The sequence below is a fragment of the Elgaria multicarinata genome, chromosome 14 (assembly GCF_023053635.1).
Source record: "Elgaria multicarinata webbii isolate HBS135686 ecotype San Diego chromosome 14, rElgMul1.1.pri, whole genome shotgun sequence".
Classification (NCBI taxonomy): domain Eukaryota; kingdom Metazoa; phylum Chordata; class Lepidosauria; order Squamata; family Anguidae; genus Elgaria; species Elgaria multicarinata.
In genome coordinates this window covers 1,492,746-1,508,946 of record NC_086184.1, presented here as the reverse complement: position 1 = coordinate 1,508,946, position 16,201 = coordinate 1,492,746, and the positions used below count along the sequence as shown (strand labels likewise).

Genomic DNA, 16,201 nt, shown 5'->3' with positions numbered 1-16,201 from the left:
TTTCCAACAAGATATATATTTATTCAAAACAGCATCGAAGAACTGACAGCATTCACTTTAATTTTTTTTAAAAAGAAAAAAGGCAACGGAACACAATTTTCCCAAGAGAGAGAGAGAATCTGCCGCTTCGTGAAAGGCTTGCCAGAAGGGTTATTAGAGGAAGTGGAGCTTGGAGGAGTAGGGTCCGCACTAGCCCAAGGCCAGGCCCCCCCGAGAGGCGGCGGGGAGGAAAGAGAATAAAATAAAGCGCCCCCCTTTTTAAATGACAGCGGTGGAGGCAAACGATTTGCCCGCTTGCCACCCCAAGATCTGCCTTAGAGAAGACTGAGCTCTGAAGTGGGGACTTCTTGTTTTTTGGACGCCAGCCTTTCTCAACCAGCTGCCTTCCAGATGTGATGGACTGTAGCTCCTATCATCGCCATGCTGGCTGGGAGTGATGGGGACTGCAGTCCAACACATCTGGAGGGCACCAGGTGAGGGGAAGGCTTTTTACACACTTAGGAAGGGCCAAAGCAACACTGCCGGTATTTGACCGTCAGCCTGTTAAACCCGGCTGTTTCCACCCAGAGAGGTCTTGAGTCTCATGGGGGTGGCAGGGGGTGGGTGGAGATATCAGTGAAGGGGTGCCTCAGAACAAGTAGGCCAAAGCATCACCGATACGACAAGGGAGGAAACGGCCGAAGCATCTCTGTACGTGAAGGACCTCCCCTCCAGCTGCGGTGTCTTTTGGGAAAGGTGTATGCCAGTCCAGGGCAAGCAGAACAGACAGTCCACGACCAGGGAGAGCTCTTTGGAGGGAAAAGACAATGCCAACAAAAGCAAAGGCCAGAGAAGAGGGTCTAGGGGGACAGTAGTGTGAGGGGGGGAGAGGAGAATGAGAGTAAAGTAGCCCTGTTTCCAAAGGCCACGTAACAGTGTGTAAATCCAAAGCAGGGATACGCAGCTCCCAGGAGAACGGACACATCCGCCTCCTTGACAGGCTCGCTGTGCTTCCAACTGGCCTGGTCTCCATCCCCCATCCCCCCAAAAACAGCAGCTATGGAGGCCAACAACTGATATTCGGGGAAACAAACTCCACGCCGAACGCATGAGGCACCGGGGAGAGTCGTGGTCCTCTTAAAGCGTGTCAAAAATCTCGCTCTTGCGTGGGCTTGAATTATGTGCTCCTGTTCCTCTCATCCAACGAGCTCCAGACACAAGAGGGCGATGGAGGTTGAAAAGTGAAGAAATGGCGGAGGCAGGGGGAATAGTCCCAGGAAAGTTGCCCTTCCTCCCCCCCTCCCCCCTCCCCCCAGGCAAGCTCACGCACAGACGTTTGCCGCTAGTTGCTGCTTCTTTAGAGAGTGGATACCATCACCCTGCGAGGAGGCAAAGTCCCCTGCTGAGCACAGCAGGCCTGGAGGAGCAGAAGGACCCATCTTCTTTCTGGCCACAGAAGAGGAGAATTAGGAGGGAGGGGAGGCGGGGGAGCCTCCCGCAGCAACCCTGCAAATCATAGGTGAACAAGGCAGAAGCAACAGTCCATGAGGGTGGGAGGGTGTTAATTCCGCAAGGCAGCCAACCTGGAAAGGGAAACACGACAGAGTGGAAGAACGTTCATGAAGGAGAATGAACTGAAGACGGTCCGGGGACACGAACCTGACAACAGGAATGTCTGTGATCGAAAATACATCAAGAGATTCAATTCTATTTCCCGTAGTTTGAATAAGGACAAAGGCGGGGTTTTTAAAATCACACCACATACGTTAATCTCCTACCATTGCAATGACGTTTGTGTCATCAGTCAACAACCTTTTGTGAGCGGCCGCTGCTCAGGTCACGATCACTGTCGCCGCGTTTGGCATTTCAATCCCTCTGCCTGCATGGTTTACATTCTCTCCCCCCCCCCCCAGCAAATGCGTACAAATCTACCAATTTGAGGTTGACACTTCATGTATCTGACGAAGCGGACATTATCCACAACAGTTTACGCCGGAATAAATCTCTCGGCCTTTAAGGTGCCACAAGACTCTTGGTTGTTTTTGCTGCAACAGACTAACATGTCTGTTACCCCTCTGGGAACCGGTACAGAAAAGAGCAACTGAAATGATCAATGAGTTGTATTTTTAGCGTAGACAAAATGGAACCTGAATTCCGCCCACCCCCACCCCCCACCCCCTCACCGCCCTGTGTTCCTGCCAGCCAGGCTCGTTTCGGAACAGACCATTCCAGTCCCCCTCCCTCCTTGCTTTCCATCTGTTCCTCCTCCTCCCACAGTCATCCAGCATTTCATGCCCCCTTGCTACCCCCCCCTTATGCTGTTTGAGTTTCTCCCCTCTGTAATTAGGGGTTTCTAAACATGTATAGGATTGCACTCTAAGCAAGTTAGATGAGGGGGGGATGGAAGAGAGGTGTCAGGATATGGCAAGTTTAGGAATACATTAAAGACTTTGCCACAGCTGTCGGTCCCTGGAAGGTAGGAATTCCAGTCCTATGGGCCCTTGGTGTTGTGTCTCTCAGTTGCTAGTGCTTTCAATGGGAGGAGAAATGAGGGAATTTGCTAAGTGATCCACAAAGCTTTATTTCAAGCAACAAATGTCTCTTTAACCTGTATAGAGGCCACTGCTGTGAAACGACCCCCTAGGCAAAACTATGCAAACTAAGCAAGACAATTGTCTGTTCAAAAAGAAAAGAAATAGCATCTCAAATGTCCATAACTTCAAAGCGGCTGGTGCGGTGGTAGTTTCTGGTGTAATCTCTCCGACTTTCTCACAGCCTCTGTCTGCGCTGAGCTTTTTAGGTTCCAGCAGACCCTAGCATCAGTTAGCTCGTCCCCGGAAGCTCCCTCCCTTTTCACTGAGCTTGTAGAATTTGTCCTTGAAGAGATAAGCTCTGGAGGGGGGCGACTCCCAGCTGAGGCCTCTCCCGTGAGAGCTTCCTCCCCCACTGGCACGGCTAGCTGCTGTCTGACACTGCGTCTTCTAGTTCTGAAGCTGATTCTGATTGATTACCTGAAACACCTTCTCCCGACACAGGGGTATTAGGGTTAGACATGACACTTGGGAAGCAACCAACCTTCGCGATAGCTGATCCTCCTGGGAACGCACGGAGCTTTCGCCCACAGCCGAGGCCCCCTCGGGCAGCTGGCTCAGCTGGTCCATGACTTCCAACCCGTTCTCCTCAGCGATCTGTACAATCAGACTGTCCACTTGTTCCTGGGGCGTGGTCAACGTAGTGGCAGAGCTCATGGAGTCCTCCATCACCTACGGGAGCCGCAAGACAGAACCTCAGCGAGGGGCAAACAGGAAGTGAGAAGATCCAGCCGAACCTGGGCCCACACGTCCGAGTCCTCCCTACAGCAGGGCTGTGCTGCTGTCGCCTCCTGCAAGCGCCCGGCAGGAAGACAGAGAGGGCACCCTCTTCTCCTCCGTGCAGTTTGGAGAAAGAAAAGTTTGGGCCCCCCTGAGCCTTCCAGCACAGACGCCCCATTCTTGTCCCTGGCAAAGATGCAGCACTTACCGAAGTGTGGACATCCAAGTTCTGCACCTGCTGCTCAAACTTGTCCATCACGGCAGAGACCTTCTGCAGGTCCATCGAGCTGAGAGCTTTGTCCAAGGCCTTGGTCACCTGGGCCATGTTTTTAGTCACCTGCAGGAGAATCAGGAAATGCACTCGTGTGTTCAAAGAGCAGAAGCAAATGGCGCTTCCCCACAGAGTTGGGGCTACTACCGGGAGAGGGCTTGAATGTTAGGGTCATGGGTGCGGCAGCAGCAAAAGCTGAGGCAAGCGGAGAAAAATTAAATGAGCAGAGAATGAGTGTTTCAGAAGTGCAGAGGACACCCAGGACGGTCCTGACCTGGGAGGCCCAGAGGGTTATTTCATCACCTCCAGTTCTGGAAGCTCAGATTGCGAGGAGACGCATGGCTCAAACATCAAGGTGAGGTCAGGCTGAGAAGATGGAAACCATTGCAAGGAGTAAAGAAAGAACTGGGTACAGTGGCAAGGAGCGGAGAGGGCAGCAGGAAAGACCACATTCTCACATATAAGTGAGCTCATATTTAAGAATATGTGGGAGAGGCTCTTCTCTCTGTCCTGGAGGATTAAAGTTGAGGACGCACAACTCCCCAGGCAGGAACAGGGGCCATGGAAGAGCCCAGCAGGGCCAGACAGACTGAGGGGACCACCAGGATTGCTTGCACACTGATGTTTATTGGCTATTCTCAGTGGTAAATTAGGGTTAGGGTTAGTTGTTGGGTTATGTTTAGGGTTAAGCATTGCTCCCTGACCAGGAACAGTGGCTACAGTAGAGCCTAGCAGGGCCAGGCAGACTGAGTGGGCCAGCAGGACTGCTTGCATACTGTGGCTACATAGATGTCTCAGTGGCACGTGAGGCTTAGAGTTCATCCTCAGGTTAGGATTACGATTGAGGAGGCAGGGATCCCTGGGCAGGAACCAAGGCCACGTAAGAGCCTAGGAGGGCCGGCCAGACAGTCAGTGGCCCACCAGGACTCACTTTTAATGGCTGGATGTGTTTTTACATTTTAAATGTAAGTCTCTTATATTGTATCTGTATTTTCTTCTTAGCTGCCTCGAGTGCCGTTTCAGTGGAAAGGTGGGATATAAACGTAAGAAAATGTAATTAGTAACTACGGTCCCGAGGAACCATAACAGTCATTTCATCTCTTGTAACAGCCTTCCTCAACCTGGGGCGCTCCAGATGTGTTGGACTACAACTCCCAGAATGCCCCGGCTGGGGCATTCTGGGAGTTGTAGTCCAACACATCTGGAGCGCCCCAGGTTGAGGAAGGCTGTCTTTTAACAATACAGCAGAAGGCAGAGTCAGGTTAGGGGAAGGGGCTGGGCGGGGGGGGGGGGGGGGGGGAAGCAGCGTCCCACCTGCCAGCACCTCTCAATGTGGCTCCTCTGGAAAGCAGTGCAGGAGTTAAGGTGGCACAACACCTGCTGATGCCGTTACATGTTACATATGAGGTTCTACAGTGAAATGGAATTAGGTAACAGAGCTGGAAAAGACCTCCAGTGGTGAAAAGGAAAAGGTGCCGCTGGTCAGGAAGAACAGTGCTAGGTAAGACACCAGTCAGACTCTGGGGGTAGAACCTCAGCCCTGGGGGCCCAATCCAGCCCTCCTGAGTCCCCCAGATGCCCTGCCCCCATTCCCTAGGCTCACACCCTTTGGGGGTTTTCTAGGCTTTTGTGTAGCCTCCTCCCCACCCCGCCCCAGGGGTAGTTACTGGCAGGATCAGCTTGAAGCTACAACATGCTGGTATTTGAGGTATTTTCAGCTCCGCCCCCTTGGCCCCACCTACCACTGCAATGTGCCCACCCCTCCCCTGCCCGAGAGCTTCTCTGAACTGGCCTCCGGCCCTTGGGCTGAAAGGGGTTTCACAGCCCTGCTCTAAGGCATTTCCATGCAGTCTTAAGCGGCAGGGAAAAGGCCAGGAAGGGCTGCGGCTGTTCCGACGGCCGGGCTGAAGCGCGTCTTCTTACCCCCTTCATGGTCACTGCCGTCTGGACCTTGGAGGCCACCGCGTCGACTCGGGAAGCCATGCGGAGCCAGTTCAAGCCTTCGTTCTTCTTCCGGATGGCGTTCTCCGCATAGACACGGGCGCATTCCACATTCTTCTGCTGAAGAGCCTGGAGCACACAAAGGGGTAGACGGTCAGGACCCACCCGCTTGGAGCGGAGCCTTAAAAGCCCAACACCACCTGCCATGAGCCAGCACCTTTGCCTTTGCCAGCAACAGCATCCCACATGCAGCCTTTCATACTAACTGATGAACACCCCGGGGGGGGGGGGGGTTGGCAGGGAAGGGCATGGCCAGGCAGTTTAAAAACCTGGCCATCATTCTTTGGAGTGGCCTGAAGATGTGAAGCTCAGCATCCTGCTTAGAAGCGAGAGACCATTTTTTGAAGGGTAACTTTCTAGCCCTCGTGGAAGCACACTTGCAGACATCCTAGAATAAAGACTTAAATCAAGAAGATGGAGTTAAAGCAGCACTCTCCCCATGGGCAAGCGTCTGCCTACGCCAGATGGCCCCGGCCTCTCCCCCAACTCCGTGCTTCTCGTATTATTGTTACAAGTGCCAACAGGCCCCAGAACGTAGAAGGGTCCCTATCTAGGGGCGCTTACAATAGACATCGTTATATAGGCACACCAGAAGTGGAGGGAGAGAAGAGGGATTAATGGAGGAACAAGCTGCAGTGGACAGATGTGCAAAGGGGAAAGCTAGGAGGGCTGGGAAGAGGCAGGAGGAAGAGGAGGAGGAAAGGCGGAAGTGGAGCCACTGTGGGGAAAGGAACAGGCTGTTTCAAGTACAGAATGCAGCAAAAGAAATCAAGAGTGGAAACAGGAAAGGAAGACCCACAGCTGAGAGAGCTGGTGGCGGGGGGGAGAGGAATTGCAGAGACCCTTAATGTGAGGGGCTAGAAGCGGAAAGAGCAGAGAAGCACAGAGGCTCCAGGGCCCTCGGCCTTCCAGGCTTGTCTCTGACACAGGCTCTCGTCACGGGCGTTCGGCTCCATCACCTTTTTGACTTTGGCTTGTTCGGTTTTGGAGTCCTTTTCGGCCTTCTTGGCAAGCTTCTCCAGCTGCTTGGCTGTAAACTAGAAAGAGAGAAGCAGGGGCTCAGCAGGTCAGTAGGCAGAAGCGACGGCCTGCAGGATCTACACGGACTCCCCGCAGCTGGCCATCGTTCTGCATTAGCCCCGATCAAGAGGGAGCGTGAGCTGCTCAATCTCATGGCACATAATCCCATTACCAACTCAGGGGGCGCATCTAACCTAATGCTATTAAAGGGACTCGGGTGGAAACGCACTTTGTGCAGCGCTAATTTCCCTCTGGCAAACTTCACAGCAGAGTCATGTTGTCAGCAGCATCTTACACTCCGGAGGAGGAGGAGGAGGAGGAGGGGATGTCCGCAAGGCAGAACTAACTACTGCATACATTTCTGGCTGCTGCATCTCAAAAAGGAAATTGTAGAGCTGGGAAAAGGCTGGAATAACTCCCCTATGAGGAAAAGTTACAACGGCTGGGACTGTCTAGCTTAGAAGGAGGGAGAGGAAGTGGGGACGTCCTGCAATAAAGACTTATTGAATAATTTTAATTTGCTTTCTTAATCTTCTTTCTTTTACTGTTTTATACCTATGTTCACCGCTCTGGAATCTGTGTTAGATAACTGAGCAGTACATAATTGTTGTAAATAAATAAATCCAATAGGACTCTTCCTATGTGGAAACCAGAAGTAAAAACAGCCATTACTTGACTGATAGAGCAGTGCGACAATGGAATCAGTGACCTAGGGAGGTGGTGGGCTCTATTCCCACACGAGAGGCCTTCAAGAGGCAGCTGGACAACCCTCTGTCAGGGATGGACTCGATGGCCTTGTAGGCCCCTTCCAACTCTGCTATTCTACGATTCTATGAAAGCCCTGAAAGAACTGGGCATGTTTAGCCTGGAGAAGAGAAGACTGAGGGGAGACATGAGAGCACTCTTCAAATACTTCAAAGGTTGTCACACAGAGGAGGGCCAGGATCTCTTATCGATCATCCCAGAGTGCAGGACACGGAATAACAAGTGACAAGAAGCCAGATTCCGGCTGGACATCAGGAAAAACTTCCTAACTGTTGGAGCAGTAAATCTGTATTTTTGCATTGCTGCTGTTTTTACCTTGGTTGTGCTTTTATATTGTATTTTATATTATGGTTTTATACTGTTTTGTTGAATTGTCTTAATTTTGTAAACCGCCCAGAGAGCTTCGGCTATTGGGCAGTATAGAAATGCAATAAATAAATAAATACGACAACGGAACCCATGACCTAGGGAGGTGGTGGGCTCTCCCACACTAGAGGCATTCAAGAGGCAGCTGGACAACTATCTGTCAGGGATGCTTTAGGGAGGATTCCTGCACTGAGCAGGGGGTTGGACTTGATGGCCTTGTAGGCCCCTTCCAGCTCTGCTATTCTATGATTCTAATTGCAGGGCTGTGAATCTCAAGCAATGCTGTGTTCATGGCATGCTCAAAAGTCACATATCTCAAGCCTCACATACAACAAGGACAAGGGGTTGGGAGTACTGTAGCAGATCAATCATTTTTTACAAGACAGAGTAGGAGCCACCTGCACTGAACACAGGATGGACAGCTGTGGGGAAAGCAAAACTCAAGGTGATCTCGCAGGCTCTGCCATTTCCAGGGTCCCCAACACAACCACAGATTAACCCGCTAACCTGGAAAGCAACACTGTCTGGCCGAGAAAGACAGCGCTCCCTGACTGAAACCTAGCAGCTGCCTACACAAGTCCAGCATGACAAGAGTGCACCCGTTTACAGATTTTGCTGTAAAAAGGCTAAATAAAAATATTTAGCCCTCACTAGAGATTAAAGAGAGCATCACTCACCTTTAACTGGAAAAGTGTATCTGTGAAAAGAACGACAATAGTTGGAATGTTTTAGGAATAAAAGGGGGTCTCAGAAGAAAGGGTATTCACTCCTATTATTTTTAACACACACCACATTCCTTCTGCCCTAAAGAGGTCCAAATTTGGTGTTCCTCAGAAACCATTTCCACAGATCTAGAAAGATCCCATGTGCCAAACTGTATGCATGTCTAAAACTTACACTGAAGACTAGGAACATGAAATACCTTCAGCTCTATACAGGGCGCAAGGTCCTAAAACTGTTACATGTGTAGCTAAAAATATAATATTTTCCAGCTATTTAATTCAAGAAAGTAGCTGTGGCATCTTGGGAGACAAACTTTTTGGGCTCTCGTGAGTTTCACAAGCTATATATTAATTAGAGGCAAATAACTCTGAGACAGATGATATGGGGTATAAATTATCCAAATAAAATAATAACATTCATGCAACAGCATACCAGCTAGCCTCTCTCGAGAGTGCCACAGCGCTCTCCCAGAATTCAGCGCTTAGCTTTGACAACAAGAGCCGTGTGCCTCATCCGTGCTCTGGCCTCTCGGGCCGCCTGGGAGGACAATTACCTGCATGAAAGCCCTGCTCTGCCTCCAGCCAAGGTGCCGCCCAGATAAATAGTGCAGATACTGTGTCACCCGCCTGCCAGGCAGGAACAGGAAATGATATGTGAGAACTGCGGAAAATATGCTAAGAGGCTACTAAAAGGTCCACTTTTGAAGACCCTGAATGTGCCGTCTTACTTTGCCTGGCCAATAAAAGTGATTCCTTGGTGAGGATCAACAGAAGGGTGAACAGTCCGGTTTCTGGCCAGTGCAAGCTTGTCTCTTGAAGGCAGAATACCTTGGGGGATTCCATAATACCAATGGGCAAGAAGGGCATTGTCTAACCCCCTTCCTTAAGCAGGATCTTCCATGCAACAGTTGCAAATTAAAACAACAACAACACAATCATGATCATGTAAAGCAAGGAGTAAGGAAAGTCTGCCATATCAAGGGTATCCTCAGCAAATCAAGGCCAAACACTCGATTCCCTCGCTTGCAGCATCATAAGGCAAAACCAAGGCACAATCTAGTCTAATCCATTGGCCAGGACCACCCACCAAGCCATCCATGATGCCAGCAGAGGAAAAGCAGAGGAAATGGCACCAAATGACACAGACTAGATACGCACTGCTAGAGGAAGCACCTTCTGGGAAGGTACCTGAGCCAGAACCCGAAGAGGTGAATCTTCACCTGTCGCATGTGCATGAGTGTGCAAAGTGTGCGTTTTCAAAGTACGAGAGCTTGGGGCGGAGGGTGGTAGTGGAGCGAAGCCAACAACCCTAACGGGTAGGCGGAAAGACAGGCCCAGAAGGGGAGCCCTTCAGCCGAGATCTCTGCTAAACATCAGAGAATCCACCCCCAGGTCACACTCACTCACGCCATACATATATACATGCTATTGATAATTAGTTATTCACAGATGCGTTTTTATCCTGCTCTTCAGCCAAGGTGCCCAGAGCAGCTCACAAAGTCTAGAAATCAGGCAGTCCTGGGAGAAAAATCTCAAAGGCACAACACAAAAGGAAAAGGGATAGGGAGGGAGGAGGAAAGCGCACGTACTCACACACACAGACAGAGCCCCATAATCCTCCCATGGGGTCAAGGGCAGGGGGGGGCTCGAGGGGAGATGCCCAGGTGACGTCACTGCTTCATATATTACCCCCCCCAGGAATCCCCCCCAATCCTCTTGTGGACCAGACCCCCCACCCCTTGAGGCGCCCGCCCCTTTCCCCTTTCCCCACCCTGGGTCAGGCTGACGTCACCCCCACCCCCACCCCCACCCCAGAGAAGAAGGGGGGAAAGAAAGAAGCGCCCCCTCACCGTCCATCCTGGCTTGAGTCCTCTGACTATTTCTCTTGCCAGGACTTCCGGGATCCTTCCCCGCCCACTTCCGGTCTCGCTGTCCGCAGCTTCTTCCGCCTCCTCCCTCTCGCGCGCACGTGATCTCATACCGACTAGTTCTCGACGGCGCATGCGCACATCGAAGAAGGAAGGCCCCGCGGCTGCTGCGGGAGGTCACGTGCCTGCAGGTGGCAGTTCCTATAGCAACAAGGAGAAAGCCAGAGGTTGTGCAAACAACCACGGCCACGTGCGCAGTTTGGGCACAATTCTGCATATATGTATATATAAGAGGCCCACATACGAATCAAGAACCCTAATAACGCCTTTGGCTCTTTCTACCTGCATTGCCCCAACTTTTTTTGTAACACCTTGCCTGGTGAAGAGAGCTGGAGATCTCGAAAGCTTGCACATTCTTTGTGATTTTCTGGTGGGAATAGTAATAATAACAACAACAACAATAACAACAACAACCTGACACCCTCCAGATGTGTTGGACTGCAAGTCCCATGATTCCAAGCTAGCATGGCCATTGGGCTGCAATCCCCATGATGGGAGTTGTGATCCAAAACTTCTGAAAAGCGCCAGTTTAGGGGAGGCTGGTGTGTGCACTTTCTTAGACCAGCTGAGACATGTGGCAGCTTTTAGATTGCTGAAACTCCGTTTTTGGGGGACTTAAAAGAGCTTGAGGAAAAGAAAAACAGAATAGTTGGGCAGGGTTGTTGCTTATTTTAGGGTTCCTCAAACCTGACCCGCAACAAAACCTCACCAGTTTCTGGGCTCCATTTCTTTGGCAGGGCTGCTCCCTTTTCTAGTTGGGTTCTGCGGAGCCCCGTCACCGTGGTGCAGACCCACAGCGCTCATCCAGACCTCGGTGCTGCTCCCACACACACCTTGTTGTGGGTCTGAGAGGGTCCACTGACTTTGAGGACAGTGGAGAAGGAGGAGGAGGAGGAGAGCGGGTGCCGTGAGGGTCTTTCTTGAACCGAAGCCCCTCCTTTGGTGGGGGCATCTGGTGTCCTGCTTCTCTGATGATGATGGCACTGGCTGATGCTGAGTCACAAAAGCATCCAGGCAGTGCAAGCAAGGATGTAGTTGTGCCAATGTAGGGAGGGGGGGCAAGGACTGTTGGCTCATCTATGGGGCGCTCTCACAGCAAACATGAAGATCTGGCAGGAGGTAAAATGTTCTTGTTTACAGAGAGATAGCCAAGAAGGGTACAGGTTAGTGCCAAGCGTCAGTTGGCATCAGCGGAAGGAGGTCAAGCCAGGAGAACGTCTGTGTGGTTTAAGGGCTTTTAAAGTGCAGGCAGGAGAAGGGGTTTCACTCTCTGTTTTGAGAAAATGCCAATTTCAGGTGAGAGACAGAGGCCTGGTTGCTACATAGAAGCAGCAGCAGCAGGATGAGGCCATAGGATCCAGCGGTAGCAGAATGGATTGTGCTGAAGGGAGGAGGTACTGTTTCTGGATGCTCCCCCCGTGTAGAAAACAAGCAGATTGCTGGGAAAGGTTTTTGATTAGCACTTCCCCTTCTCCTATTTTTTTTTAAACTTTTGGTGAGATTTATTTATTTAATGCTAGAGACCATCTGATTTCCCCCACCTGGACAGGTACTGTCCATTCTACCACCTCGTTCCCACGTCATTCTGCTGCATATGTAGACCCAACCATCCATGCTGGAAGCAAATCCCATGGAAATCAAGGAGACTTCTCTGTAAACATGCTGAGAACCAGGAGGTCCGAATGTCAGTCTCTTGGGTTCCATGTTTAGTTCCAAAACTGATCTACTCAGTCGGATAATGGCTGCCTCTTCCGTGCTTTTCCCCATCTGGAAAAAAGGGGGGTTTTCACAATTCTCAAAGCAAACTGGAGTGCCCCTTGTGAGCTGTAGGACACCTAGGTCAGCCTTCCTCAACCTGGGGCGCTCCAGATGTGTTGGACTGCATCTCCCAGAATGCCCTAGCCAGCAGAGCTCTGCAGAGATGCAATCCAACCCATCTGGAGCGCCCCAGGTTGAGGAAGGTTGAGGAAGGCTGACCTAGGGTGATACTGAAGATGAGCTGGCTCATCTCGCTGGGCAACAGACCCGCCCACCAACCCACTCACCACCCACTCATTCCCTCATTCACATCCACATGCTGGTTTGCATGAAAAAGAACAATGTGCCACTCCTTTTCATCACTGGAAACGCCTTGTGCAAGACTATGGCCTCTCCTGGGTCTCCTCTGAGAAGCTCACAACAAAGGCTGGCACAAAAGGGCTGACTTTGGCCTCATCCTGAGTAGGTGATTAATGGGAGGGAGGGAATGAGGCTGGGCAGGATTAAACCTGACGAGGGGAGTGGGATTTATCACAGGATCAGGGAACCTCTTTCAACCAAATTCAGTTTTGGAGAAGATCTCAGGGTCTGCATTCCAATGTCACACAGCGCTGAAGTCAAAAAGGGCAGGGCCAAAATACCATTTTTTGAGCTCCCATTTGCAATAAAAAGGGAACTCCGAAAGTGGGGTGGACCCTAGATCACCCTTAGGGGAGACCTGGGAGGGGTGGGATGGACGGGGTAACTTTAGTAACCCCAAGAGTAACTTTAAAATTTAAGGATAACTTTGCTAAAGGGCCAATCTGGTTCCCTTCCCCACGCCCACCTGTCAGATTTCAAAAGCTGTCAAAATAGCATATTTGCTGCCCTGTCTTGTCAATTACTTTGTATGTCTCCTAGTACACTTTGTCAGCTGAAACATACAAGGTCATTGACAAGGCAAAGCTATGTGTATACTTTGACAGCTGCAATTGCACTCCCTGGCAGTTGCACACACACAAAAACCGACCACAATTTTTTATTTTATTTTTAAAAGGTGCTTATTGCTGGGGCCAAAATAATAATTTCATCCCAGTTTTGCACAAATGTCAGGGCACAAAAGTGTTTTTAAAAAGGGTTTCCGAATAAGTGATAGCCCCTCCCAAGTGCTGCTTGGGTGTGAGTGAAGAGGCTGTCACCGCAGCACAAGCAAGATTGCTCGATGCCTGCAACCCACGATGGGTTAGCAGTGCTAGTTTCAGACAACACGCCAACCCACTGTGCAGGTACAACAACCTCTAAAACAAGCCACGGGTTGTTAGGGGGACTTGTTGCTCACTCAGAAGCCATCCTGTGGGAATCAGTCTGGGTTTACATGACATAACAACCACTTTGGTTTGTCACCCAAGATGGGGTTGTTGTGTTGTGCAAACCCAGTCCTTGGGATGAAGTCTTGGCCTGGAACCTCTTTCGTTATTGGTCCTTAACCTCATCTCTCTCTCTCGTCCCTCAGTTGTGCAACCCCTGTGGATTCTCTACAGCACTGAGAACACAAGTGGCAAAAATAATAAGTATACAACTACTATGAGTTCAGAACAGGCCCCGTTCTCCTAAAGCACTGTTGTACTTGAAAAGTAATTGAAAATAATGGCAATTAGACAAAATTCAGATGAGCGCTCCTGGGCCTGCATTTCTGTGGTGGCCATGGCCAAAGCAAGCAGACCCAAAATGCTAAAACTACCAGCATATTTGAGTTTAAAGCTCTTGCAGACAGCAGCTCAGCCTTATGAGAGATATTTCAACATTTTATAATGGAGGAAAAAGGTACAGAAGCCCCCAAAAATAGTTGGGTGGTTGGGGAAAAGGTGGAGCCATCTGGGGAACTCTGGAGGGCTGAATTGGGACTCTGTGCGGCCAGATTTGGCCCTCGGGCCTGAGGTTGCACACCCCAGGACAGAGCCTTGGCCTGTTCCCACGAGATGCTTCTCATGTCGGTCTTTGGCGAAGACCTAGCATTGTTAGGGTAAAAGAACCCAACCAGAAGGGAGGGAACAGGAAAACCAGACAAGTCCAGATGCAGTGACTACTTCTTTATTGAACTACACATATAGGAGGAAACACACACTCAACGGATCGAAGCTGAGCTTCTCCACCCATCATCCACAACCAACATCTTTTATAGCATTCCATGCCCCTCCTGATGACCTCATGGCTCATTCCCTTATTGATTGCAGAGTTATACATTTTCCATAAATGAAACTATTTCTAACAGCTAAGCAATACATAATATTGTGACAACTATGCCTTGGTTATGTAACTTACTGTACCAGATAACCTCCCCCCCCCCCCTTGCAATGCAAGGCGAAGCTAATTTTGCTGACCATTGGGGTGGGCTTCATGATAACAAGAAGCAGTGCGCCAAAGTGTCTGGAAATATGACAACATGGATCCGGGATCCAAGCCTTAGAAGCTGTGTTTAGGAAGTTGTTACCCTTGACCAGGCAGATTAGGGACTAGCTCTGTGAGTTTAGAAAGTGCAGAGCAACCTTGAGCAATATTTATTTATTTATTACACTTATATACCATCCCCATAGCCAGGGCTCTCTGGGCGGTTTACAGAAATTCTAAAATTGAGATAAAAACGAGTATACAAAACTTAAAATTCTAAAACACAAAACGTACACACATAAAGCATTAAAAACCGTTAAAAAAAAACCTAAACATGTGGGTGATTAAGATGTGCTGCCATATGCCTGGGCAAAGAGGAAAGTCTTAACCTGGCACCAGAAACATAGCAGCGTTGGTTTTGCAATTTGCCAACTGCATTCTGATTACTCTTTATTAAATGGAAGGGGGGAAGGGACGGGTTTGGTTGCCCGGCTTTGACTGCTTGGTATACTTTCCCCCCAGAAAAGGGGTCTTTTGCATGGGGGTCCTTTTGGCCCACCCTAACAGCATCTAGCAAGGGAAAAGAATGCTTTGTTTCATCTTTCCCTTCTTTCTTTTTTTATAATGTTTCCTTCGCAGCTCATAGTCACAGAAATACAGAGAGCAGCAAGCCGAAAGATGGAAAGCAAGCCTTCCAAGAGCAGAGCCCGCACATGCACTCCAGCATTCAACCCTCAACATCCAAAGCAGTAAAGAAGACACCGCCGCATGTCATGCAAGTAGAAGGTAAGAGAGGCGGCAGTGCACCGGGAGGATGACAATGGCGTACGGCATCTGCCTCAAGTTGGCACCCTCCAGATGTGTTGGACTGCAGCCAGGGATGCTGGGAGTTGTAGTCCAACACATCTGGAGGGCGCCAGGTTGAGAAAGCTGTGCCTTAAGCTGTTGCTACATCCCTGAGTCTGGTGCTCAGTCCTGCTTATACCTCACGCTTTCATCTTTCATCCCTTCCTTGCAGTATCTGCTGATAAACTTGCCAAGAAGAAAAAACTTATCCCTAAGATCATTGTCACCGGCCCCTCTGAGGAACTGCTGTTGAACAGCTATACGGACGAACTCCCCGAGACAAAAACCATCCGGGATTCGGAAGACTATGGCCCGTATACTGTGCACTCGAGGCCCAGCACAGTAGACGCTTATAAGACTGCGGAGGGAGAGGAGCAGTGAGTGCGCCCACCGGAGAGTCGACGGCACTCAGGGGGATCTTGGGGACCCTCCAGGAAATCTAGCAGCCCAGCCCTGGGCCCCCTCTCAATAAATGGGAATCCATCGCAATGAATCCTTTCATGGTTTCACTTTCCCTTGCCTCCACAGCCAAATTTGGACGAGGAGGAGGAGGGACAAAGCGTAGCCAAATGTAAATGAGGGAACTGGATGTTCGCTTCCAAATAAATATGTTTGGTAAATGTCTGAAGATTCCCAGTCAATAAGAGACCAGTATCTGCATGGATGATTGTGTATTGTTGGGACAGGGGCCGATGCTCAGCTGCCACGATCCTGCAAAAGAAGGTGCAGGCAGAATTGGGGCACTTGCAGCTAAGATAGGGTGGCCCTATGGAAAGGAGGACTGGGCTCCTGTATCTTTAACTGTTGCATAGAAAAGGGAAGTTCAGCAGGTGTCATTTGTATACATGGAGGACCTGGTGAAATTCC

At 50.2% G+C, this 16,201-nt stretch overlaps 2 protein-coding genes across 2 annotated transcripts; one reads left to right on the top strand and one right to left on the bottom strand.

Annotated features, from left to right (window-relative positions):
- Positions 1 to 10,367, bottom strand: CHMP1A (charged multivesicular body protein 1A). The gene is made up of 7 exons (XM_063141178.1): positions 10,286 to 10,367; positions 8,391 to 8,410; positions 6,522 to 6,599; positions 5,485 to 5,631; positions 3,499 to 3,627; positions 3,055 to 3,242; positions 1 to 1,562 (listed from the first exon to the last, which is right to left on the bottom strand). Exons 1-7 carry the CDS (start codon positions 10,290 to 10,292, stop codon positions 1,541 to 1,543), a joined length of 591 nt encoding a protein of 196 aa, XP_062997248.1. The 5' UTR covers positions 10,293 to 10,367; the 3' UTR covers positions 1 to 1,540.
- Positions 10,368 to 12,568: 2,201 nt separating this feature from the next.
- SPATA33 (spermatogenesis associated 33) lies at positions 12,569 to 15,848 on the top strand. Its single transcript, XM_063141256.1, has 3 exons — positions 12,569 to 12,583; positions 15,128 to 15,274; positions 15,507 to 15,848. The coding sequence occupies exons 2-3, from the start codon at positions 15,202 to 15,204 to the stop codon at positions 15,713 to 15,715; spliced, it is 282 nt and encodes a 93-aa protein (XP_062997326.1). The 5' UTR covers positions 12,569 to 12,583; positions 15,128 to 15,201; the 3' UTR covers positions 15,716 to 15,848.
- The last annotated feature ends 353 nt before the right edge of the window (positions 15,849 to 16,201 follow it).